The 26,618-nt window shown below is 37.3% G+C and overlaps 1 protein-coding gene across 1 annotated transcript in view; it reads right to left on the bottom strand.

Annotated features, from left to right (window-relative positions):
• The window catches only part of LOC150097089 (myosin-14-like), a 1,147,103-nt gene that overhangs the window by 587,522 nt on the left and 532,963 nt on the right, over nucleotides 1–26,618 (bottom strand). Inside the window, exon 17 of the mRNA XM_090407039.1 lies at nucleotides 6,378–6,447. Coding sequence (XP_090263165.1) covers nucleotides 6,378–6,447 — 70 coding nt within the window. The remainder of the gene's footprint in view (nucleotides 1–6,377; nucleotides 6,448–26,618) is intronic.

Below are 26,618 nucleotides of genomic sequence, written 5' to 3' on the forward strand. Positions count from 1 at the left end.
AGCATTTCTGTAGTTAATTTTGGGTTGATAAGGTGTGCAAAAAAGATGCTGACATTGCATGGGAAATAATAGGGCAGTATCTAACACAAACAATGCATAAGTTTATACCAAGAGTTAATATCAAATAAACAGACTAGGAGTGAGGTGGATGAACAGTGACATCAAACAAAAGGGTGAAAAAAGAAGTTGTTAGGGCAGAAGTACATGATAGTTTGTACTGAACAGATGTATGAAGAATATAAACTGCAGGCCAGAAAAGTGACAAGGATGGTTAAAAAAAAAAGTAGAATATAAGTAGAGACTGGCCAGTCAGGTCAAAACTAATTTAAGGGAATTTTTCTGCTATATGACAAGCAAGAGGAAAAATAATTATGGCAGGTTGGCACTGGTGTATAATTATGGTGGCAGAGTAACTTTAGCAAATGATATAGTGGAATTTAATGAGCAATTCATCATTGTATATCATACTGGTCTGAATGATTCTGTGCAACATGTATAAAGGAGGCAAGTATTAGGAGATTTAAAGATGAAAGAATCAGAGGTGTATCAAGTGTTGCTTGGGTTAAATGTTAATGAAGATGTGGGAATGATGACACATCATCACATATTTTTGAACAATGTCTACAACAGTTAGCTATGCCCTTGACCTGGTTATTTAATCAAAGTCTTGCAGCAGTAAAGGTCCCAAGGAGTGGAAAGAAGGAAAGAAAGTTCTAAGACAGAAATTTCCAATTATGCACCAGTCTGTGTTTTTTATTTATTTATTGATATTTATCTCACACATGAAAGCCAGAAGAGCCTACAGCAAACAGATTGAGGATGATGACATGTACATCCGAAGTTGTGGTCACAGCATTGGAGAAATTGATTAGGAATAGAATACAGGGTTGATGGGCATAAGATTCTTTATGATGGTCAGTGGGTTTTGTGAAGGGCAAGTCTTGTTTTAACAATCTGCTTACATTTTATGATAAGGTGACAAATGCGTCAGATAAGGAGGATTTGTATATGGTGATTTTCTTGCACTTTGTAGAGAAATTTGATAGATTACCACATGACAGACTGATGTATAAGTTGCAGAAGAATTGGCCTAGATAACAGACTGTAAGAGGTGGATTGAAGATTGGCTTTCTAAAAGATACTAGCAAGTTGTGTATGATGGAATGGTGTCTCAGAAAAGGAAGGTGGCTTCCCTTAGGGTTCAGTTCTTGGGAACCCTACTGTTTAAATTATTTAATGATTTTTCATGTGGAATAACTAGGGATCTTCAAAAGTTTGCTGGTGACTTAGGTAGAATTATGAGGGGTGTAGTGCTGATGTTAATTATCTAAAGGAAGATTTGAATAGACTTTTTTTCTTTGGGAGATAAGTGAGGTTTTAGTTTTAAAATTAATAAATTAATAAATGCAAGTGTTACACTTTGGGGTACAGAGATATAAGACTATGTACTGAATTCTTGGAGCTGTACTTCAGGAAGTGGATGACATTCAGGATCTTGAGGTAATATTAGACAGTGGACTGGAGTTCTGACGGCACATTGCAGGTGTTGTGAAGACTACACACTGTATTACAGCTATAATAAAAAGTACATTGACATGTAGGGATAAGGAATTATGTGAATATCCACCAAACTATGTGAATTACATAGTTTGGTGGATAGGAGCAAAACAGGAGATATGATAGAGACCTTCAAGTTAGTCAAGGCATCTAGATTATTGAAGAACGAATTATATAAAGTGTGGATGTTAAGATGGGAAGAATGAGAGGCCATCACTGGGGTTTGTATAAAGATGTGGTGAAGAAGAATGTGAGGAGTGGATTTTTTATGTGGAAAGTTGTTGGTGAGTGAAATGCATTGCCAGAGTGCATTGTGAATGCAGGAAGTGTAAATAATTTCAAAGTTTTTTATGACAGACGTTGCTGATGGAGTGGGACTCTCACGATGAGTCTGTTGGTTCCATGGAGGTTACTGTAATAGCAATAACAGCAATAATAATCATGTTATAATTGTTTAGAATAGTGAATCTAATTTTCCTGTTTATTTTTCCTTATCTCACAATTTATTTTGCATAGTTTTAAATTCACCATACATCAAAGTACTCAATTTGTTTTGTAGATATCTGTGAAATGCAATTTTCTTTTCTTTAACTAAAATTTTTTACCTCTTCTTTAAACCATGGTGTCCATCTCTGATTAGTTTTTGTACTAATTGTTATTTCTCCTAATAATTTCTTAGAATCAACATGAACTTTAAAACACATGTCATATCTTAAAATATTACCTTAAAACACAGAAATTTGAGAAGTGGTTCTAAGACTCTCAGCCTAACTGATTTTATAAAGTAAAATCTAAACGTTTTTGGAGCCTCAGTAGCTCAGTGGAAGTGGTGTCTGCACTCTTCAGTACCAGATTGCCTGAAGAAAAGGCATTGTGAGTTTGATTCTAGTTGCCGACTAGAGGAGACTTTTAGAATGTCTGTAGCACAATTAGAATAACAGCATGTTGTGACATTCGACTGGAAAAGACCTAAGTTCAATCATCATTATGACAGGAGGAATCTTTATACGTTTTTGCTGGCCTATTTGGTTAGTATATCAGTTCTCCAGCCAAAAGCTTGTAGATTCCAATCCTGCTGTGAACATGGATGTTTGTGATTGTCAATAAAAATATTAATGGTGGTGGTGGGCAGTAGATGCCGTTGGTTTAGATGATGCAGTTCACTGTAATTGGTGGATTATGTAGTTGGTGAGTGGTGGAGATGGAGAGTTGTATAGTAAGTGCCCTCCCTTGATGAGTCACTGGACTCCTTGGAAGTGTCACGTAATTGTGACTTTGAAGTTAATTGCAGTGACTGGGTAATGAGGATTATTTGATTAAGGAGTAATAATCCCAGCTACTTTGAAGCTAGGGTTAGCTTTTATGAAGAGAGTGGGATTAACATACATTATTTATGTTTCGTATTTTTTATGGGTGGAAAAGTAATCGTGTTGGTGTAGCTTCCACAGTTCATGTTTTAGTGTTCTGTAATTGTCTGTGTGTTTTAAATTTTGTTGTAGGTTGTTGAGTAGCGTGGATATGAGATGTGATCTCACTGCAGAACCATATGAGTTGTTGAAGGATATTCGGGTGTAAAAAGTTGTGGTGGGTCGTGTTATGACATGCATGTCTCTGTTGTTACAATAGGTGTTGCTGAATTCCTTAGTAATATTAAGTAGTGTTTCAGAAATTTTATGCTCAGGATTTTGTGCATTGCCATGTAGGGTTCAGTTATTGGTTGTTGTATGTGGAGCTTCCAAATCACTGTTGAAATAAATTTCTGATGTAATGTTTCTATTTTTGCTAGATGGCTGTTTGATGTGTTAGCATAGATTGTTGTGGCATACCTGAGTAGTGATTTGCAGATACCATGATATAGGAGTTTTCTTGTGTTATATGGAATCATATCTTTTACTTGGAAAAATTTTGCTGCAATGATGCAGAGTTTAGTATGTAGGTATTCTATATGGTTTGCCACTACATTCAATCTATGTAAAGGGCAAGGTATTTTGCATGTATTATGGGTGTGATTTCAGGACATTGCAAATATTTTTGTTGTTAATGCAGTGGTATGTGTGATAGTGCAGCAATAGTGGTGCAGGGCACATGATTCTCAGATTATGTACAATTAATATCTGCGTTTTGGTACTATTCATTATAATTGAGTTTTGGTAGAAGTAAGTTGTGATTTCATTTAGGTCTTGTTGCGCTTTGGAAAGAGTGGTGTTGATGTCTTTGTGGACTGCTAGTAGTGCAGTGTCGTCTGCATATTGATATATTTTACTTTGTGTGGTCAAGTTGTAAATGTCGATAATGTATATGTTGAGATAATAATAATAATAATAAATATCTACGGTTATTTTCTTGTATTTAAACAAGATAGTATGCTATAAGATAATATAAACTGGGTTTAATAGGTCAGAGATTTTTGATAAAGAATGTTAGCCTACTAGTTTCACCACCTGACTGGCGGCTTCATCTGGGCAAGATCTACAAAACAGCTTAAAGAACAAAAACAAGCTTAAATTACAACTAATACATAAATGAAGGATGAAAAATATCAAATTCATATGAACTATTACACGAATGTGTGGAGCATGTATGTTAACAGTTGGTCAGTCATTGTTTAGCAGGTGCGTCCTATAATTGGCTACAAAGTTGAACTCTGATGTGCTGAGCAATTTTATGAGTGATTTCCAGATAACACCAAGGATAATCCCTTGGTTTCTGTTTATCTACCTCTTGAACAGATCACTACTGCAGATTATTTTATTCAGCAGGAGATGTAGTCATCTTCTATGTACGGCATAGTTTTATCCTGTTCAGTATCATAGTTTGGAAAAATGGAAATTCGGATATGTTAACAACAACAGAGAAGACAATTCCGGTTTAGCTTTCCATTTTTCCAGTAACATGTAATGTTTGTGTAACGGTTCATATGAATTTGATATTTTTCATCCTTTGGTTATGTATTAGTTGTAATTTAAGCTTGTTTTGTTCTTTAAGCTGTTTTGTATAGAGTTATCTTGGTTAGATGAAGCCACCAGTCAGGTGGCGAAACTAGTAGGCTAACAATCTGTATCAAAAATCTCCGACCTATTAAATCCAGTTTATATCATCTTATAATATATAGTGGTCGAAAAAAAACATTCATCAAGAAAGTGTGCTGGTAGACATTATGTGTATATTTTGTCAACACATATTTGTCTGGTGGTAATAACAGATAAATATTGCAGCATTAATTAAATCTATATTTAAAAATATAACTTAGGTAATTGACATATTCTCTCAATGCATTCATTACAACACAATGCCTTAATTACAACAACAAAGTGAAAAGCTCTAAACGATTTTCTTCTGAATCTATGATTTAATTTCCTACAGTAATACCTTAGTCTTAAGACACATTTGGTTTTAATAAGTTTAGCAAATCATTTAATATTTGACTTAATATTACAAGAGTGAATTCCTATAGGTCTTTATCAAACTTCTATAGTATCTTAAATAAACAACATTACTATCTGTTAAAGATACCAAGCTATTTTAAACCTGGTTTTTACTCCATTTCCCAAGTAAGCAAACAGACAAATAAGTCAAGTTTGCCCCTGCACGTAATGGAAGTCTAAGTGACCCGTAAAGTAGTACAAGTCTAGGCAACTCATGTAAAGGGGGGAATAAGCTCTGATCACTATTCTTAATATTTACCCTTAATGCCCATCTCCTTGAAGAGATGTATGATGCTATGCATTAAAAGCAAGGGGCCACTACCCAGACCAGTTTCAACCTTTATTGAGGTCTCATCAGTGGGAGCCAGGCTTAGAAATACCAAGGTTAAGTAATACAGAGCATATAAGTATTTTACCAAAACAAGTTACCATAAGGTGCTTTGACCTTATTAAATAAAAATCTCAGGATGAGAGATAGATGTAGAAAATTTTTTACCTTGGGTATAATATATATTAAAGATACCAAGCTATTTTAAACCTGGTTTTTACTCCATTTCCCAAGTAAGCAAACAGACAAATAAGTCAAGTTTGCGCCTGCATGTAATGCAAGTCTAAGTGACCTGTAAAGTAGTACAAGTCTAGGCAACTCCTGGTAAAGGGGGGGAATAAACTCTGATCACTATTCTTAATATTTATCCTTAATGCAAAGCCCATCTCCTTGAGGAGATGTATGATGCTATGCATTAAAGGCAGGGGGCTACTACCCAGACCGGTTTCAACCTTTATTCAGGTCTCATCAGTGGCAGCCAGGCTTAGAAATACCAAGGTTAAGTAATATAGAGCTTATAAGTATTTTATCAAAGCAAGTTAACAAAAAGTCAAAGCACCCTATGGTAACTTGTTTTGGTAAAATACTTATAAGCTCTGTATTACTTAATCTTGGTATTTCTAAGCCTGGCTCCCACTGATGAGACCTCAATAAAGGTCGAAACTGGTCTGGGTAGTGGCCCCCTTGCCTTTAATACATAGCATCATACATCTCCTCAAGGAGATTGGCTTTGCATTAAGGGTAAATATTAAGAATAGTGATCAGAGCTTATTTCCCCCTTTACCACGAGTTGCCTAGACGTGTACTACTTTACGGGTCACTTAGGCTTGCATTGCATGCAGGCACAAACTTAACTTATTTGTCTGTTTGCTTACTTGGGAAATGGAGTAAAAACCAGGTTTAAAATAGCTTGGTATCTTTAACATATATTATACCCAAGGTAAAAAACTTCAACATTACTATTTTTAATTTAAAAACTAATTTAAAAAAAGTTGTAATTTAAAAACTATAGCCTATTAAATAGGCTATAGTTTTTAAATTACAACTCTATTAGCAATTTCACTTACCATTTTTTCACAAGCTAGTTTTCCATCCATAAAACCTTTAGGAATAGCATTTGGTGTAAGTAATTCATACCTATAACAATAATTTGATATAATTTTAAGCTCAAATTAGTATTTATATAAGTTTTATAAATATTCTATTCTATTAATATTTATAACATATCAAATTAAATTTTGAATAGTTGTATGAATATGTGAAAAATTTTTAATTTTTAAGTTTTTAAAGTTAATTACAACAACAAACTGAAAAGCACTAAACTGAACTTCATAGCAATAGCAACAATCCTATTCTAAAAAACTTTAGGAAACTATCTGCTATAAAAAAGACTACTGGGTTGGTCTCTGAGTTCATTGTAGCAAGAACTGACTGTAGAATCAGATCAGTGAACAAATTGTCTCTCATTTCAGCTCACAGGTGGAAAATAGGGGAGAATAGAAACTTATAAGAAGAAATTTGAAGAGCCTGTGTAGCTCAGAGGAAGTGGTGTTTGCACTCCTCAGCGCAAAACGGCACAAAGACAGTCTTCGAGTTCAAGTCCAGTTACCGACTAGAGGAAGCCTTTTCTGACCGGTTCCCGAATTAGTCGATCTCTGGCAGAGGCAAGCGGTTTTTTTTGCTGGCCTGGTTGGCCTAGTGGTTAGTGTATCTGCTCTCCAGTCAAAAGACTGTGAGCTCGAATGCTGCCATGGATGTTTGCGATGTCTGTGAAAGTGGTGGTAAGCAGTAGATGGCATTGGTGTGGTTGCGGTTCATTGTAGTTGGTGGATTGGATGAGTGATGTAAACAGAGAGTTGTAAAGTAGCTGCCCTCCCTCGATGAGTCATTGGACTCCCTGAAGATGTCATGTAATAATAATAATTATAAGTTACTAAAGGGATTCTATAAGATTAATACAAAAGAAATTTTTAAATACATGATGAGTAGGAGAGTACCAGGGGTCAACCCATGAAGTTATATAAGAATGTTGCTAGTAAGGGTATGAGGAGTAGATTTTTTATTGGAAATGGTGAATGACTGGACTGTGAGAAGTGGTGGTGAGTGCTCTGATAGTGAGTGACTGTAAGGAGGGATATGATAGGTATTATGTGAATAGTGGTTAGCATGGCACTACCATCATGAGACTTCTGACCCCATGGAGGGTACACGTAATAATAATAACATAATGTACCATTATTTTACAATATAGTTTAAGCAAATTGTAGTTTAAGAAAATCCCAAATTTGGGATTGTTTGTTCAGTATCCAGGTAGATACCTAACAGGGTGCACTATGAGAAGGTGAAGATTGGGCAGCGGGCAGAATCCCCAGTCAATTTTTTGCATTCATTTAAAGAATAATTGGAGTTCTTCTCCCAGATATGCAACTCTAACCCTTAAGCACAACTTATGTTTGGGAAAAATTTGGGGAAAAGAGCAAAGCTAATAATAATCATTATTATTGTTATTATTATAATAATAACAACAATAATGACATTATTATTGTTATTATTATAATTATCAGCTTTGCTCTTTTCTCCTCTGCTGGATTTCTGTTCAGGACAGAGACAAGTTATTACTAACCATGTTCCAACATAAAAAAATATGCACAAATTCACATGGAAACAAGATGCAAGAAATAAGAAAAGTCTCATTGGCTATGCTATTATTAATAGCAAACATTCCAAATGGTTCGAGATACAAGACTATACAGAGGATTTGAAATTGCAGGTAATCCCTATTTAGTTTTCAGATGAATAAAACCAAATTTCATATTGAAAAGTAGAGTGTGAAAGAAAGTTTTAAAATAGTAAACGCAAAGAAGAAAGTATCAAAAGTTTGTGGCAAGTAAGTCAGCTTGTGATCTTAGAGAACACAAAGAAAAATAAAAGAAAGCAAAGCACTGTGTAAAACTAGCTAAACAAAAGCCATGGGAAGAATCTAATAAGAAGAGAGAAAATAAATATCAGGAAAGTGGCAAAATATGCTGCAGTCTACTGAAACTTGAAATGGGGAAAGAGTACTATAAAAGGAATCACCTCTGATTCCTTTTATACTACTCTATAACATAGAAATCGATGATAAAGATATTTTAGATATCTGGAGTTATTATTTTGAAACATCACTAAATGAAACAAGCAGAGTCAGAAATAGGTAGCAGAAAACACTCAAAAGGAATGCAGTTAGGAACACATATTATTATTATTATTATTACCCCAAGACCTCATGGAGTCAAAGTGTCATCTGGGAGGTCCTTTTATCACACACACATCTCATCAAACCGTGCCTTGAACACATTCAACCTCCTTGCAGACACCACACTCTCAGGCAAGGCATTCCAATCATTCACAACTCTGTGCACGAAAAAAACCTGCCCCTCACTCCCCTACTCACACCCTCTTTATACAGTTTCCAGGGATGACCTCTGGTTCTCCACCGATCTCCCACTATTTTCTGTAGAACTTCTCCAGCATTGATCCTATAACAACCCCTTGCCAACTAGGTCTCTATCATATCTCCTCCACTTCTTACTGTCCACCAGACTCTGCAAATTACATCTTCTCAATCTTTTCTCATACTCGACATTCCAGAGATCAGAAACTACCTTAGTCAGTCGCCTCTGGATCCTCTCCAACATCTCTTCATCCTTCTGAAAATCAGGTGACTAAATCTGGGCACATTAGTCCACATGTGGCCTTCTTCCACTCCTTAGGGACTTGACCGAGTGCAAGACTCGTATTAAAAAAATATGTCAAGGCAGGTGTCATCTCCCTGGCACATTCCTTCAGAATATGTGGTGATATATTATCAAGTCCCACAGCCTTATTAACATCTAGTTTACTCAACTCCCCATACACCTCTTGCTCACTTACAGTCAGTCTCTCCCCCCCCCCCATCATCGACTGCTCTCAATCTCTCCATGAAGTCACATTCACAATACTGAAAGACCTTTATGAACTGCTCTTGGGAAGTGTTTACATCATTGTCTTTATACCATTTTCCCCTATCAATGACTCCTTCCATAATCATTCTTTCTTTTGCTGGTTACATATCGAAAGAACTCCTTAGGATTATTCTTTTTGGCTTCATTAGCTAAATGCTGTTCATACCTCTTTTTAGCTACCCTCACCAACCAAGTCACCCTCCGTGCCTGGTCTTTGTAGACCTTGTGGAATTGGTTATTTCCACTTCCCTTATGCTGAATAGTGGTTACCTGAATAGTGTATATTATTACTGAATAGTGGGTATCTCCACAATGCCTTCTTTCTCTGTATTGCATGCTTAATCTCTTTATTCATCCATCTCACACCTACCTTATTTAACCTTTTCACCCTTGGAATACACTTAGACATTGGCATCTACTAAATAGTTTTTGAAAATCCCCCAAGCTGCATTGATCTCTTTTCCAGCTAATTTTCCAGTTATGGAATAGATACATGCACGGATCTTTTGTTTTAATGAAAGCAGTGCATGGAATTCAGAAGATAAATCACACAGAAGTAATTTGTTTCTAAAGAGTGATGCAGCAACTTTAAAGTGCATAGTTTGTAATCATCTTCACTTAAAAGACCAGAAAGATAATATTACGCAAAAAATGAAGATATAGAATGAACAAAATCATGACCTTCTCTTAGCACACTATTCTCATCATCATTCAACAGGCATCCAGAAATGTTAATTTTCCATTTATTAGTAGGTATGTTTTCAGCAGTATATTTTTTCTCATGATATAACATAGTATCCTGGGGGAGGAAGTTTGTCTTCTTCATAGAAAAGTTTGACATATGAAGGCTTTTTCAAAGAAAGTTCTGAGTCCTTTTACACTGGCCTAACCTGAATCAGAATCACTGTCTCTCTCTCCCAAAAGTTTGGGATGAGAGACAGTGATTCTACATAAGTCTCAGCTTATGTAAAATTAGCAGGATTTTCAAACACCATTGATTTTGCCACATTAGATTTTAAATAGGTGGCTTTATAGTGAGTCAGTCAATGACCAGAATGGTGCAATATTGCAAGTGTACTTGAGGCAGTGCTTGTGCCAGTATGAACAAATGGATACCATTCACAGCGATGTAAGCACTGCCCAAGACACCTGCATAGTATATGACCTTGCTCATGAGAGTTAACTGATTAATATGATTATTATTATTATACTGGCACCTCCATGCAGTCCAAAGATTCACTGCATGAGACCCAATCTATCCACACAATCAATCATATCTCTCCTTGAACCCATTAACAGAAAAAGCACTCACAACTGACTCACAAAGTCAGTTGTGACTCACAACTGACCACACCTAGTAACCACACCTTTATTCAACTTCCAGGAATGAACCCTTGTTCTAGGGTTCATTCCCTCTAGTCAAGTAGTGAAACATTTCTCCTGCATTTATCCTATTTATAAAATTGGGCACAGGAATGGCGATGCGAGTTCAATGTTTCAAAATGTGGGAAGATGGGATGCAGAATTTATGCTTGGGGATATATTGTTAGAGGTGGAGGAAATAAGATATCTTGGGGTGATAGTAAATAAGGATCTGAAATTTAGGGGACACATTGCCAAAATTGAGAAGACAACACAAAGACTTCTAGGAATCATTTGGAGGACACTGACATGTCGAAGTAGGGAGATTCTTGTTCCATTGTATAAGGCTTTGATTAGGCCACACATGGACGACTGTGTCCAGATTTGGTCATCTGGTTTTCAAAGAGACGAAAAGATGTTGGAAAGGGTTCAGAGGTGACTGACTAAGGTAGTTTCTGACCTCTGATGTCAAATATGAGGAAAGATTGAGAAGTGCAATTTACTGAGTCTAGTGGATAGGAGGAAGAGGGGAGATATGTTAGAGACCTACAAGTTAGTAAGGGGTTGTTATTGGATCAATGTTGGAGAGGTTCTACAGAAAACAGCATGAGATCAGGGGAGAACAAGAGGTCATCCCTGGAAACTGTATAGAGGATGTGAGCAGGGAAGTGAGAAGCAGTTTTTTTGCATGCAAAGTTGTGAATGATTGGAATGCCTTGCCTGAAAGTGTGGTGTCTGCAGAAAATTTGAATGTGTTTGAAGCATGGTATGATGAGCTGTGTGTATAAAAGGACCTCCCAGATGAGTCTTTGACTCCATAGGGTCTTGGGTAGTAATAATAATAATAATAATAATAATAAAATCCTTTAAGCAACTTAAATGTTTCTATCATATACCCTCTTTTTCTCCTATCAACCAACTTCTGCAATCCAGACACCTTCAATCTATCCTCATTGTCAACATTCCATAGCCCATTCACCATCTTGGTCACTCGCCTCTGAATCCTCTCACTGCTTCTTCTTTCTAGAAACCCACGGGACCAGACTTTATCACAGTAATCCAGATGTGGGCATATCAAGAACTTATAAAGAGCAATAACAACTTTCCAAATAATCTTATAGGCTACCTTAGCAATATGCTCTCCAAACTTTAACTCTCTGTCTACCAACACCCCTATATCTCTAGCTTCATCTATTCCTAGAGTGTAGTGCCTTAATTAACTATTACTGTAATTAATTTCACATCATCAGCAAACAACTGAATATTTCCTTTTAGGTTATTTCCTATATCATTTATGTGCAAATTAAACAGCAATAGTCTCAGCACTGAACCTTGCAGTACACCACTAGTCACCCGTTTTCACCTTGATTCTTCCCCTACATATACCACATTTTGATATTTGTCCAGCAGCCGCCCTCATCTCTACTTAACCAGTTTCATGAATATTGAAGAGAAGAGAACAGTTCTCAGTGAAACTTATCAGATTACAGGTACTTCTTTCAAAATAGATTTTTTTTCCTGTTTTGGAAGGAATTTCAAATGCATGTGTACAGAGGACAACCTACTCCAATATTCTTTAGCTTTTCTAAGGAACATTGAAATAAGAAAGTGCTTCACGAATGAGTGCCTCAAATGCTTAAGACAAGTGATAATTTTTTTCACTATTGTTGAATAGAAGAGAAAACTTGCTGTTAGAGATAACTGACCAATATTTTGCCTCTGTTACCAAGCCATTTTCTTTGTGCCAATGAAAATGCCTCTGTTATCAAGGCATTTTCATTGGCACAAAGATATACACTCTACCTCTACATGCAGGCACACCAGACTGAATGTAAAAATGCATGATCCTAAACTCTTAGTTGCCACCATCTATGGGTGTTGTGATGGGATCTTGTTTATTTATTTTGCTAAAGTTGTAAAGATGACTGATTGTTAATCAGATTTTAGATAAGGTAAGGCAGCTATATTTTTATATAAATCTGGAGAATACTTTAATTCAGTAGTAGATTCCAGGACTAGTTTCACATATTTGTATCTGCTTCTATATAGTTGGAAGGTCCCCCCCCCCCCCTGACACACACACTGGATCTGGTGACCTGTGTGAATAGATGATCTTCCAACCTAGAATTGCTGTAGTGTAGATATTATTATATGAGTATCTAATGCAATCCAGAAATGGAAATAAAAGTTAGAATTGAAATGGCAAGAATAAATTTTCTCCTGATGAAATCAATGCTGTATAACTGGAATTTAAATTTAGAGCTTAGAACATGGTTAAATGCTATGTGTGATCTGTACTGTTGCACGGTGCAGAAACTTCGACCTTCTTAAATTTTGCAACCCACACCCCTTCAACCTATCCTCATAGGAAGCATTCCACAGACTTGTCACCAGCTTGGTCACAGCTAGGTGCCAGGGAGGTCAGAGAGAGACAATAATAAGGTGGACAAATTCTCAAAGCAGAAACGAATGTATGCAAGCTTTAATTATAGTCAGCACAGGAATTGGATGGCCTAGGATGCATAGGGGAAAGGACATAGGGTAAAGGTGAGCAGACAGAAGCAGGAGCAGAGAAGACACAGATAATTGGTAGCATATGTAGGACCAGTTATAGACCAGGAAATCAATTGCTATGCCTATATCAGTGACATACTACCATAAGTAATTGATTTATAGGTGTAGTCCTGTTTGCAACCAAGAAAAGTACTCCTAGCAGTATTAGGCATAACTACATACATGGTTGGAGCGAAGAATGTGAATTATTTTATAATGAGTATCAGAGGAACAATGACCCAAAATCAGCAGACAAACTTCTAGAAAAATTGGATATATTCCGAAGGAAATAATGGGTAAATACAGTTGAAGGTATAGACTTCACTCATTCCAGCCATTAAAGCTTGGAGTCTTCTTAGGAAACCAGGTGATAATGCTCCATTGATTAAAGAACAACCAAGAATCACCCCAGATCAACTGGCGATACATATTGTTAATACATCACGCATCCCAATCAATAAAAAGCATACAAGATATATTAAGAGAAAATGAAAAGAATTTAGCAAGTCTTCATCTGTAAATTCAAATTTTGCATGCCCTTTTACATCGCAAGAAGTTGAAGCAGCCTTAAAGGAATTAAAGCCTGGTAAGGCTCCTGGTTTTGATTACATTCATCCAGAATTTTTGATTAATCTGGGAAGAAATGCAAGATTATGGTTAACTAAGTTCTATACTGACATACAACTGGTAAACTCCCCACTATTTTTAAAAAAGCAAAAATACTTTCAATTTTAAAGCCTGGTAAGCCTAATCATAAAACGGAAGGTTACCGACCTATTACTCTCCTCAGTTGTTATTATAAACTCTTTGAAAGACTTATTTATAATAGAATAAGCTCCACTATTTTTAAATATGTCCCAGTAGAACAAGCTGGCTTCAGACCAAATCATGTGTGTTGTGACCAGGTTCTCTCTTTAGTAATTCACATAGAAGCTGGTTTTCAAAAAAGGTTTAAAAACATCAGCAGCATTTAATGATTTGTCAGCTAGAGACAGGGTCTTGTATATGAATTATTAAAAATTATCCCATGTAAAACAATAGTCCATATCATTAACAATATGCTAAAAGACAGAAGATTTATAGTGGCTATAGGTAATAAGAAAAGCATCGAAAGGAAGTTAAATAATGGATTGTCACAGGGATCTATTTTATCTCCCTTATTATTCAATCTGTATATATATCTGATCTTCTTGTCACTACATCAAGGAAATTTTGTTATGCCAATGATGTAGCAATAACTGTACAGCATAAATGAATAAGTCATACAGAAGAAATTCTAAAAGCAGACTTAACTATACCAGATGAATATTTTAATAGATGGAGACTGTTTAAATAGGAGCAAAACAGTAATATCTTGTTTTCATCTAAATAATAACTTGCCAAATGTGCAACCAAAAAATTGAATTGAACAACACTATACTTCCATATAATAAATTCCCTAAGTACTTAGGAGTCACACTTCACCATCCTCTCACTTTCAGGCAACATCTTTCAAACCTGGCATACAAACTAGGATGCGTAATAATATTCTACAGAGGCTCTGTGGCACTACCTGGGGTTCAAGAGCCTCTACTCTTCAGACAACAGCCCTTGCTTTGGTATTCTCAAATGCTGAATATTGTGCTCCTGTGTGGCTAAATAGCCATCACACAAGGATTATCGAATCTCAATTGAATAATACATTAATATTAATTACAGGCTCTATTAGATCGATTGCAAAATAATGGTTACCTCTTTTAGCAGGCATTATCCCTACAGAACTACGTAGACTGAATTCTTTAGTCCGTAAATTTTAAAAATCGCTGGTAATCCAAACCTACCTATTCATCAGGATCTCCTAACTCTTAACATCAATAGATTGAAATCTCGCCATCCATCACTACGAGCAGTAGAAGAACTAGTACTAAATAATTTAGGCAAGAGATGAAATGGATACAGAGTGAAATTAAGAAAATTTGGGTGAAAACGATTAAAACAAATCAAGTAGGTACGAAAGAGTTAACGAAAGATGAGCAAGTGCCGTTGTATGGCGATTCCATTATTGAAGGTATGCTGTATAAGAGGATGCACCAGGTATGTTTTCCAGGTGGTAATGAATAGAGTGATTGAGGCACTGGATATGAGGAGGGAGCAAGCAACGAGTTGATGGTTTAATAAGTACGAATGACTTGACATAGGACAAAGAGCATGTCAGAATGGATATCAGGAGGCTGCTTAGATGGATAAAAGAGAATAGTGTGACAGAAAGGGTGGTAAGCATGTTTCCTAGGTATGACTGTGGTGAGATGAGGCGGAGAGCAAGGATTATGAATGGTATGTTGGCTGAAATGTGAGAGGGGAGTACAATTTGTTTATGTGTGGAATGAGTTTGAAGGATGAAGTGAACTGTATGGGAGCGATGGACTGCATTTGAGTGGTTATGGCATGAGTCACTTGGAAAGATTGTTGCTGGAAGCTAGAGAAGTGAGTACAGAGAATGAATCAGATCAAGTGGGAAGTGATGTGGAAGAGCAGGAGAGTTGAACATGAGAGATTGAAGAGGTAGTTATGAATAAGGAAGTAAGTATTATGAGATAGAAAATGAGAGAATGGGTGTGCAAGATGAACAGGGAAATGGGGAGGCTCAGGGTAGACAGGGGTACACAGCGTAAGAAAGTTGGATACTCCAAGAGGATGAGAGCATGTGTAGACAGGAAAAAAATAGGATGACCTGCGAGAAAGAGGAAACAGTTGGAATTGAAGAGGGTTATAAAATAAATCAGAAGAAAGGGAAATGGTCCCGGTTGAGCATGCAGAGATCACATCGAATGAGTGTTATCGGTGGAACTAGCTGTAGATCCAGGAATGAGCTGTTGTGGTTATATACAAATACTAGAAGTGTAAGAAACAAAGTAGATGAAATGGTTTCATTAATTGAGTCTGTTCACCCAAAAATTGTTGGAATAATTGAGACATGGTTGCCAGCAGTGTGAGGACCTCTGTGAGAAAAGGGTATATGTGGAACTACAAGGGGATGATTATGAAGAGCTCAGGAGACAGTTTGCAGGTATAGTATGGAATGAGGAGTTAGATGGAAAAGAGATCATTGCAGCTTGGTGGATTTTCAAAAACTATCTAGTAGATGCAATGCTTAAATGTATTCCAAGGGTGAGAAGGTTAAATAAGGTAGGAGTGAAATGGATAAATAAAGAGATTATACGTGCATTATAGATGAGATTATAGGTGTATGGGGCAGTTGAGCAAACGAGATGTAATTAAAAGGCTGTGGGACTTGATAATATATCACCACGTATTCTGAAGGAATTTGCCACGGAGTTGACGCCAGCCTTGACAAATTTTTTTAATGAGTCTGTCTTGCACTCGGTCAAGTTCCTAAGGTGTGAAAGGATGGCAAGATTGCGTCATTTCATAAAGGAGGTGATCGAACTCAAGTATCAAACTATAGGCCTATCTGTGTGTCAGGTGTTGTGGTTAAGTTGTTGGAGAAGCTTGTGAAACTAGGATCCAGAATTGGGTTGACAACAATGGTATTATCTTTGATGGACAGTATGGATTTGCTAAAGGGAGGTCATGTTTTAGTAATCTACTTACTTATTACAATAAGATGACTGCTTCCATGGACAGAGGAGAAGGACATACAGTAATATACGTAGATTTTTGCAAAGGCTTTTGATAGATTACCACATGATAAATTGATAGTCAAACTGGAGTGCATGGGGTTAGATATTAGATTGGTGCATTGGTTTGGAGACTGGCTATCTAATAGGTATCAACAAGTTGTGCATGGGGGAGCGATATGCAAGAAAAGGAAAGTTACTAGTGGTGTGCGTCAGGGGTCTGTTTTGGGGCCATTACAGTTTAACTTGTATATTAATGATATCGGTGAAGATTTGGATGGAGATATCCAGTTGTTTCAGATGATGCAAAGTTGGGATAAACCATGAAGAGTAGAGAAGATGTTGTGGCCTTACAAGAAGACTTGAATAAATTGAGTGATTGGGCACGGGAATGGGGATGAGAGTTCAATGTTGCAAAATGTAAGGTTTTAAAATTTGGAAAACAAAAATGGGATGTAGAATTTATGCTTGGTGAGAATATATTGTCGGTGGTGGAGGAAATAAGAGATCTGGGGGTTGATAGTGGATAAGTATCTGAAATTTAGTGGAAACATTGCCAAAATTGTAAAGATAACACAAAAGCTTCTGGGAATGATGCAGATATTGACTTGTAGAAGTAGGGAGATTCTTGTTTTCCATTGTATAAGGCTTTGATTAGGCCACACATGGACTATTGTGCCCAGATTTGGCCACCTGATTTTCAGAAGGATGGAGAGGGTCCAGACGTGACTGACTAAGGTAGTTTCTAACCTCTGGAATGTCAAGTATGAGGAAAGATTGAGAAGATGTAACTTGCAGAGTCTGGTGGCCAGGAGGAAGATGGTAGATATGATACCTACAACTTATTAAGGGGTTGTTATAGGATCGATGCTGGAGAGGTTCTACAGAAAATAGTGGGAGATCAGGGGAGAACAAGAGGTCATCCCTGAAGCTGTATAAGGAGGGTGTGAGAAGTAGTTTTTTTTCATGTGGAGAATTTGAGTGTGTTTAAAGCACGGTATGATGAGCTATGTGTTTGATAAAAGGATCTCCTAGATGAGTATTTGACTCCATGAGTTCTTCGGGTATTATTATTATTATTATTATTTATTTTATTTATTTTTTTTATCTTGGATGAGATGAGATGTATTTTTTCAGCTTTCATCCTCGAAGCTTATCTCAGGATGACACCAGTTATTATTTACTGGTTTATTTGCTGTGCTGGGAAGCTATCAAATCAAATCAAATCTATGTTTAATTGGCTTGATTTCCACTGCAGCTGTTGATTGAGAAATTCGCACGCACACACATGCACACATACACATACGACAACTTGGAATGTCTTTAATAAATTGAGTTTAATCCTTTATCCAAGTGTGAGCAAACAAAGTTTGCGCCTGAAAGTATCTTCAGGACTGGGGTAAGGTGGTACAACACCAGAGAAACTCGTTGCAAAGGTGGAGCAAGATACCAACCCTCCTGTCTCAGTATCTCCTATAATGCAAAACACATCTCCTTGCGGATATGTCTAATGTTATGCATTAAAGGAAGGGCCACTACCCAGACTAGTTTCGACCTTTATTGAGGTCTCTTCAGTGGGAGCCAGGCCCAAGCTGAGATACCAGGCAGAAGCATTCGCAGGTCATCTCTACCTATAGGAGTTGCCAAATGGTGTGCCACCCTTTTTTAATAAATTACTCTGGATTTAGAGAAAGATGTTGAAAGTTTATTTTTCACTTGGAAAAAAAAAAAAAAAATTCATCAACTTGGAATGTCTTGATGCGTCGCTGAACTGGGAGCCTGAACAAATATATTGTGTTTCATTGCGTTTGTATGGTATTTTGGGTGCGTGTTTCTTCTTCTTATTCTTCGTAGTATGTCCTTAGAGCTCTTTTCAGGCTATTGTAGTTTGTAAGATTTCTGTATTCAAAAGGTAATTTGTTTATCATGTCTGGGATGTAGAAGTTAGTCGCGTGGACTTTCCGTAGTGATTATTGTATTTATATGTGTTATAGTTAGTTGTCTGAGGTCTTGTTATATGGTATGTATTTCTGACTGTCCTGTAGTTGGCATCAAATTAATGTTTTAGCAAAAGGTGCATAGTGGCATAAATGTTTTGCTGTCAGTGTTTTGTGTTCTGACATTGCAGCGTATATAGTCGTTATTGTCTCTTTGTTCCCAAAAGATCAGTTTTATCATTTTGTACTGTAGCGACATTAATCTATTTAGTTTGTAGGGTGCACAGAAAGCATACGTTGTTATAGCGCATCTTAGTATATTTTGGAATAGTGTTTTGTATATTAGTGTTTTTAGGCATGTGAGAACTAGGTCTTTTAACCTGTAGAGTTTGCCAGTTATTGATCGGAGTTTGTTTCTTGTGTAGATGGTTTATGTGGCTATTCCAGTTTATATCTACATCAAAGTAAATTCTAAGGTATAGTATTGTTTCAACCTGAGTGACTGTAATGGTTTTGCTGTTCTGTGTGTTTTTTATGTTGGAAAGTGGATGGTGGATAGTTATATATTTGTTATCAACTGGTCGAGTCAGTGGATTTCTGAATATCATTAATTTTGTATTTTCTGAGTTTAGGTGTATGGAGTTTTTCATGAGCCAGTCTGTGATCAGATTTATGTTATGCTGCATATTGTTTGGGCTATGCTTGCATTATCATGGATGGATATTATAGCTGTATCGTCTGCGTATTGGAATATCTTACCTTTCAGAGATAGCTGATTAATATCGTGCATGTAAATGTTGAATAGAGTTGGGGAGAGTACAGCTCCCTGTGGTACTCCACAGGTTACTGCTAGCTCTCTGCTTTGATTCGACTCGGTACGTGTGATATGCTTTCTATTTTGAAGGTAGTTTGTAAACCACCTGTGCAGAGGCCAGTCTATTTCAACATGCCTCAGCTTTTCTAACAAGGTTTGATGTGTGAGTGTATCGAATGCTTTAGTTAGATCAATAAAGATTACCATGGCAATTTTGTTTTTGTCTAAGGTGGTATTACTTACGTCTGTAAAGTCTTCCAAGAGAGGTGTTGTTCCCTTATTTTTCTGAAAACCATATTGTGTTTTGGGGATAATATGAAAGGTCTCTGTTTGCTGTGAGTTTCTTCAGTATGATCCGCTCCATAATTTGATTGATAATTGCTGCTATGGGTCTGTAATTGCTGATTAAATTTCTTTTTCCATGTTTATATATGGGTGTGATTATGGCGGTCTTTAGCATACTTGGTATCTGTCCTGTTTTAAATATTTTATTTATTAATTTTAGTAAGATAGGACTTAAGCTAGTTGGATGTTGCTTGATATCCTTAGGTCTTATACCATCAATTCCTGGGCCTTTGTTTGGTTTGATTTGATGTATTGCAGAGAGAAGTTCTCTTCTTTTATTGTTGGGAACCATAATGTCTGTTTTGATTGTGGTCCAAGTGGAGGGTCACGTTTTGTGATTGGAAGGAATATTTCTGTGCAGTTCTTGGATGGAGTCTGCAAAGTATTGGTTAAAGCCATTTGCTAGTTGTTGGATAGGTTTAGCATCTTTCATGAAGATGTGTTTTATGGTTTCGGAGGCGGTGGTGTTGGGAACACAATCTAGAATCTCATTGATCAGATGCCAGGTTTGTTTCATGTTGTTTTGTGCAGAGGTTGGTTTGTTTCTGTAGTAGCTTCTTTTTGCATTTCTGATTTGTGTTGTAAGGCGATTCCTTGTTATCTTATATTCAGTTTTTAAAGCTGTGTTATTTGGATATCGCTTTAATTCTTTCCGTAAAGTGTTCTTTTCGTGTATTTCTAGGATTAAGTTTTGTGTTATCCAAGGATTTTGTGTTGTTTTTGAACGAATTCTGACTTTCTATGCGGCTTTCTTATATATTTCCTCCACTGTGAGTTTAATGTTGTTGTATAAGATATCTGCTGAATCCGATGCCAGGTGTTCCCAGTCTGTTTTTCTTATTTCGTGGTTGACTATTTCTTCATCTATTATTGTTTTCTGTCGCTTTTCTTTTATGGGACATTGCATGGATATTGTCTTTGTGTGTAGGTTTAGAGCAATGAAGTAATGGTATGCTACTTTGCACTTTATGACTGACAGTGTAACTGTTTGGTGGTGCTCAGACATTTATATGATCTAGACAGGAGGCAGTGATAGTATTTTTGAATATTTCTTCTCTAGTACATGATGATATCGTTGGTATTAGATTATACATGGATAGCATGTCTAGGTATTGTACAGTGTTGTTCTGGTTTTCGTTTGCAATATTTATGTTTATGTCGCCAATTATCATTAGGTATTCAGTTGAGCATATTTCTTGGCGTGAAAGCCAGCAATTGAGTTCGTGCAAGAATTTTATCATTTTTAGGTCTGGTGGCCAGTAAATAGCATTTAGTATTATGGGATACTGTCTATTGGTGGTATTAGTGATTTCGAGGCAAAGGGTTTCAGCATGCTCAAACTGATAGGCCGTTTCTTTTGCTATTAATTTATGTTTGATAAATATTAATATTCCACCCCCTCTTTTTGTTTGGCAGCATGATCTATGTTGTTGGAAGCCTAGAATTTGGAAAGCAGTCGCTTCGTCATTAGGTATGGATGCTTCTGTTAAAATCAGTATATCAATAATATCAGTGTAATTCCTCAGATAAGCTTGTAACAATAACCAATGTTTTCGGATGCTTCTAATGTAAATATGCAAGATTGAGAGACCTCTCGCTTGTACTGTGTGTTGTTTCCATGAATCAAGCAATTCGAAAGTGCAATTACCGATGTATTCTGGTGTAATTACATCTATCTGATGGTTCACATTCATTTTTGTTGTGTCGAGGTCTTCTTTTTGAACCAAGTTGGAGTCTTTTGTTTCACTCTGGCAACCTATCTATATCTTCCGAGCTTTTTATTTGTATAGACTTTGATTTCTGTGACTTTCTCAAGAATATTTTGCCGTCTTTGATTAATAATAATAATAATAATTTTAATCCTTTATCAGAGTGGGAGGAAACATGGAAGGAAAATACTAAAGAACATTTGCATAACATCTTTAAAGTTGATCAAATCATTACAGGATAGGATCTACCTTGTAAAACCTGGACAATATACTAAATAGGATTTTCGGACAAACCATGGCCTATGTGGAGATACTCTCTATAAATGGAACAGACAATCATCTCCAGTATGTGACTGTGGTGCTCCACAAAAAAATATGTAATATATTGTAAAAGAATGCACCCTTTGTGCTTATCAGAACGACTGGAATGACTTTTTACAAACAGCTCTTGAAGCTCTGACCTGGATTATAAATTTATATCTGAATTTATAATGATATATATGTTTCTTTTTCTTATTATAACATATTAAGACTTTTAACTTTTATTTATTTTATTTTTGTTTTAGTTTTCTAACTGCTTGGATTAGATCTATGTTTTCCTTCAGTTTTTAACTTAAAATATTTTAAATTCTTCAATCCTGTTAATATATAATGACATCATGATTCTCTTTTTTATCATGTTTTTGCCATGAGCTATGTATATACTACTATAAATAGAAAAGGAAGGACATGATTATTTTCATGAGAATAGGAAGAGCAAGAGGCTTGTGTATGGGGAAGGGGGTATAAGGAAGATTATAAGAAAATTATGCCCATACACGTTTTAGATATGAGGGAAAAATAGTGGTAGTAGTTTTGAAACAGTATTGTATGAGGTGGAGGTATCTACTTGGTATTTAGAATGAGATATTTAGCTGGGTCTTCCTATAGACTGAGAAATTTGGATTGGCAAGACAACAAAATGTATAGGCAACTTTATTTAGTATACAAGAGACAAGTGATCATTATGGGTGATTTTAACTATGGAACTGTTGATTGGAATGAAGAGATGGTATCACAATAAGAAGAATGAATTTCTTGAGTTCTTAAGGGACAATCTTAGGAATATGTAACAGAAGTAACACAAGTGTTGAGAGTTTAAAATCTGGTCATACGAGTAGCCAAAAGGTGTCACGTCTTATTATTAAAATACTCTGGATTAGAGAAAGTTGTTGGAAGTTTTTCCACTTGGTTATACTTCGGCATTACTTCAACATTAGTATGACCTCAGGGTCTGGCTCCCACTCACAAGACCTCAATAAAGGTCAATACCGGTCTGGGTGGTGATCCTTCCCATAATGCATACCATTATGGAATACTAAGGCAAGTGGTGTGAAGTCATTCTTCTTCTTCTGCAGCTTTTCCCACTTAAGTAGGGTCGCTGTTTGTGGTGAGTCTCCTCCACAACCTCCTGTCTTGGGCTGTAGCCTCATCCAAGTTCTTCATCGTCAATTCCTCCTCCTCCATCATCTCCCTCTATCTCTTCTTTGGCCATCTGCGCTTCCTCTTCCCCCAGCACATCCATCTGCATGACCTTTCTTCCCACACACTCTTCCTCCTTCCTCATCACATGACCAAACCATCTCAACCTTACCTCCTGAATCTTTGCTCCTAAGTTTGTAACTTTCACCATTCCCCTTACATAATCATTTCTCAGATGATCCTTTCTGGTCACACCACACATCCACCTAAGCATTCTCATCTCCGTTACCTCCATCCTGCTGATGTTATTTTTCCTCAGGGCCACAGTTTCCATAGCATACGTGATAGCTGGTCTCACTACTTACCTGTAGATTTGGCATTTAATATTGATCGGTACCCTCTTATCGCATAGCACGCCAGCCATCCCTCTCCAGTTCCTCTATCCTGCATCCCACTTCCTTCTCAGCCTCACCATCCTTTTTCATTGTTGAACCTAAGTATCTAAAGTCACTGACCTTCCTGATGTCATTTCCTTCCAGGTCCAGATCTGTCACCTGGCTGCCATCCACTTTGCAACATATATACTCTGTCTTACTTCTGCTCAGTCTCATACCTCTCTCTTCCAGTACTTTCCTCCAACTTTCCAGTTTAGCTGCCACTTCTTCTCTTGATTCTGCACACAGCACGATGTCATCAGTATACAACATAAAACAAGATGCGTCTTCTCTCACCTCCTCTGTCACCACCTCCATTACAATATTAAACAGGAACGGATTTAATGCTGACCCTTGATGTAAGCAAACGGTCACTGGAAAACTTTCTATCTCTCCCAGGCAGGTCCGAACTCTTGTCTTCGCATTTCTGTACATCTTCTGCACCAGCCTAACATATTTCTCCAGTACCTTCTCCCTCAGACACCCTCCAGACTTCTTGCCTTGGCAGCACTTTATCATACACTTTGTCCAGATCAATAAATACCAGATGTAGCTCCTGTTGCTTCTCTCGAAACTTTTCCATCATCTGCCGTAACCAAGATAGCATCTATCATCGATCGACTAGACATGAAGCCAAATTGCTCCTTTGCAATCTCCACCTCTTTCCTCAGTCTTCCATCAAGAACTTTCTCTAGGATCTTCATTGTGTGGGACCTCAACTTTATTCCTCTGTAATTCTTACAGTCTTGTGCATCCCCTTTACTCTTGTAGATGGGGACAAGAGTACTTTCCCTCCATTCCTCAGGTATATTTTCCTGTTGACAAACTTTTATTAACAGGTCCCACAGCAGGTCAATTCCCTCTTCCCCTAGTGCCTTCCATGCCTCCACTGGGATTCTGTCAGGGCCTACCGATTTTCCATTTTTCATCCTCTTTACGGCTTCCTTCATTTCCACTCTACTAATGTTCTGCACCATCCCCTCATTAGGCTCCCCATCTTCTCTGTGAGGCCTTGGATTTTCTTCATTCAAAAGCCCTTCAAAGTGTATTCTCCATCTGTTTCTTATATCCACATCCTTCCTTAATACCTTTTCTCCAGAGTCTTGATCTGCCTGACATGTACGATGTCCTTTGGTGCCTTATCTCTACATTTGGCCAATTGATAAATCTTTCTCTGTCCTTCCTTTGTTTCTAATTGATCATAAAGGTCTTGATATGCCATGGCCTTCACTTGTGCAACAACTCTTTTGGCTTCTCGCTTTTTCTCTCTGCTCCTCTCTGTCCTCTTCCACGCTTGACTCGTCCCACTTCAGCTTTGCCTTCCTCTTAGACGTCACTGCATCTTGTACATTATTATTCCACCACCAACCCTCCTTCTGCTCTCTAATCTTTCCGGATGTTTCACCAAGCACCTCAACTGCACAGCTTAGAATTACTTTGGAATTGTGTCCCCACCAGTCTTGTACACTTTCTAGTCCATCCGAAATCCTCTCTAACACCTTCTCCCTAAAACGGTTCCTTACACCCTCTTTTTTAAGCAAAACACTTAATTTTCTTCCTCTCATGGTTTCCAAAGGTTCCTATCTTCGACTTTATTTTAAAGTCTCCACACAGCAGCAGGTGTTGCTGCACCACCTGATCTGTTGGGATTACCTTACAATTTGTTACTGCCTTGAGATGTTTTCTTCTAGTCAAAATGTAGTCAATCTGTGAGCTATTGTTGCCACTTCTGAATGTTATCAAATGCTCTTCCCTTTTACAGAAAAAGGAGTTCACAATTGCCAGATCAAACGCTACTGTGAAGTCCAAATTCCTCTCTCCTTCCTGGTTCATCATTTCCACTCCATGGCCACCATGCACCCTTTCACAGTCCTTATTCTGTCTCCCTATGTGTCCGTTCAAGTCTCCTCTGACAATCACCATCTCATTTTCTTCCAGTTCCCTCATTTCTGCATGTATCTCGTTCCAGAATACATCTTTCTCTTCTGCTGTACAGCCAACTTGTGGGGCATATACACATAAGACGACCAGTTGCTCTTCTCCAAGATCCAGTTTCATTTGCATGATCTTGTCGTTCCTCCTACCCACTTCCAGTACTTCGCTCTTCATTCTGCCACACACCACAATTCCGACACTATTTCTTCCCTCTTTATTCACTCCAGAGTAGAACAATTTATACCCGTCTCCTAGTTCCTTTGCCTTTTCCCCTTTCCACCTCGTCTCCTGCATGCATAAAATGTCCAACTTCCTCTTCCTTATCATGTCTGCCACTTCTCTTCCCCTTCCAGTCATGCTTCCAACATTCAACGTTCCCACTCACAATATTCTCTCCAACTGCTGGGCTCGTTTCTTTAACCGCACCCACCCTTGATGCAGTAGCTATCATCCACTTCTCGCAGCTGTAGGGCAATGTGGCTGCGAATCGCTTAAGGGATACTCCCTAGCCCTTGTATCACTTTCTTTGCGACTCATTTGATCATAGTTAGAGCTGGCAGTGAAGTTTTATGACCGGATGCTCTTCCTGATGTCAACACTTGCCATTTATCCGGGCTTGGGACTGGCACGTATTGGGGCTAGCTTGCTCCCTTCAGTGGTTGCAAGTGGTGTGAAGTCATTAGCTTCTATATATGAGTTGCCCTAGTCCTGATTATATTTCAGGCACAAACTTTGTTTGCTTACACTTGGATAAAGGATTAAACCAAGTATACAATTTCTTGGTATCTTTAATTTAAAGGATTGATTATTTATTTTTACACATGTGAAATTTGTTTTTATTTTTGAGAAGAGACATAATAAATAAATAGAGCAGCAAAAAAAAACAGGTCAAACATCATAGGACAATAAAGAAAATTCCAAGTAGCACAGTATACATAAAGACAAGTGACACAAAGGTCGCTCCACCACAGTTAATCTGTTAATGGCTCTAAAATCGCAGTTAAGTGATTAATGGCAGAGCAGGGTAATTACATGGTAAAAGGTAGAATGCCAATGAAGTTTTGTTCCATGAAAAATGCTAGGGTGGTCTGGCTATTTCATCCACCTGGGCTGGTAGTGAAGTTAAAAAGTCATATATATGCATAAATTATGTCAATA

The sequence above is a fragment of the Typopeltis vanoorti genome, chromosome 17 (genome assembly GCF_054136105.1).
Source record: "Typopeltis vanoorti isolate ZY-2024b chromosome 17, IOZ_Tvanoo_1.0, whole genome shotgun sequence".
Taxonomy (NCBI): Eukaryota; Metazoa; Arthropoda; class Arachnida; order Uropygi; family Thelyphonidae; genus Typopeltis; species Typopeltis vanoorti.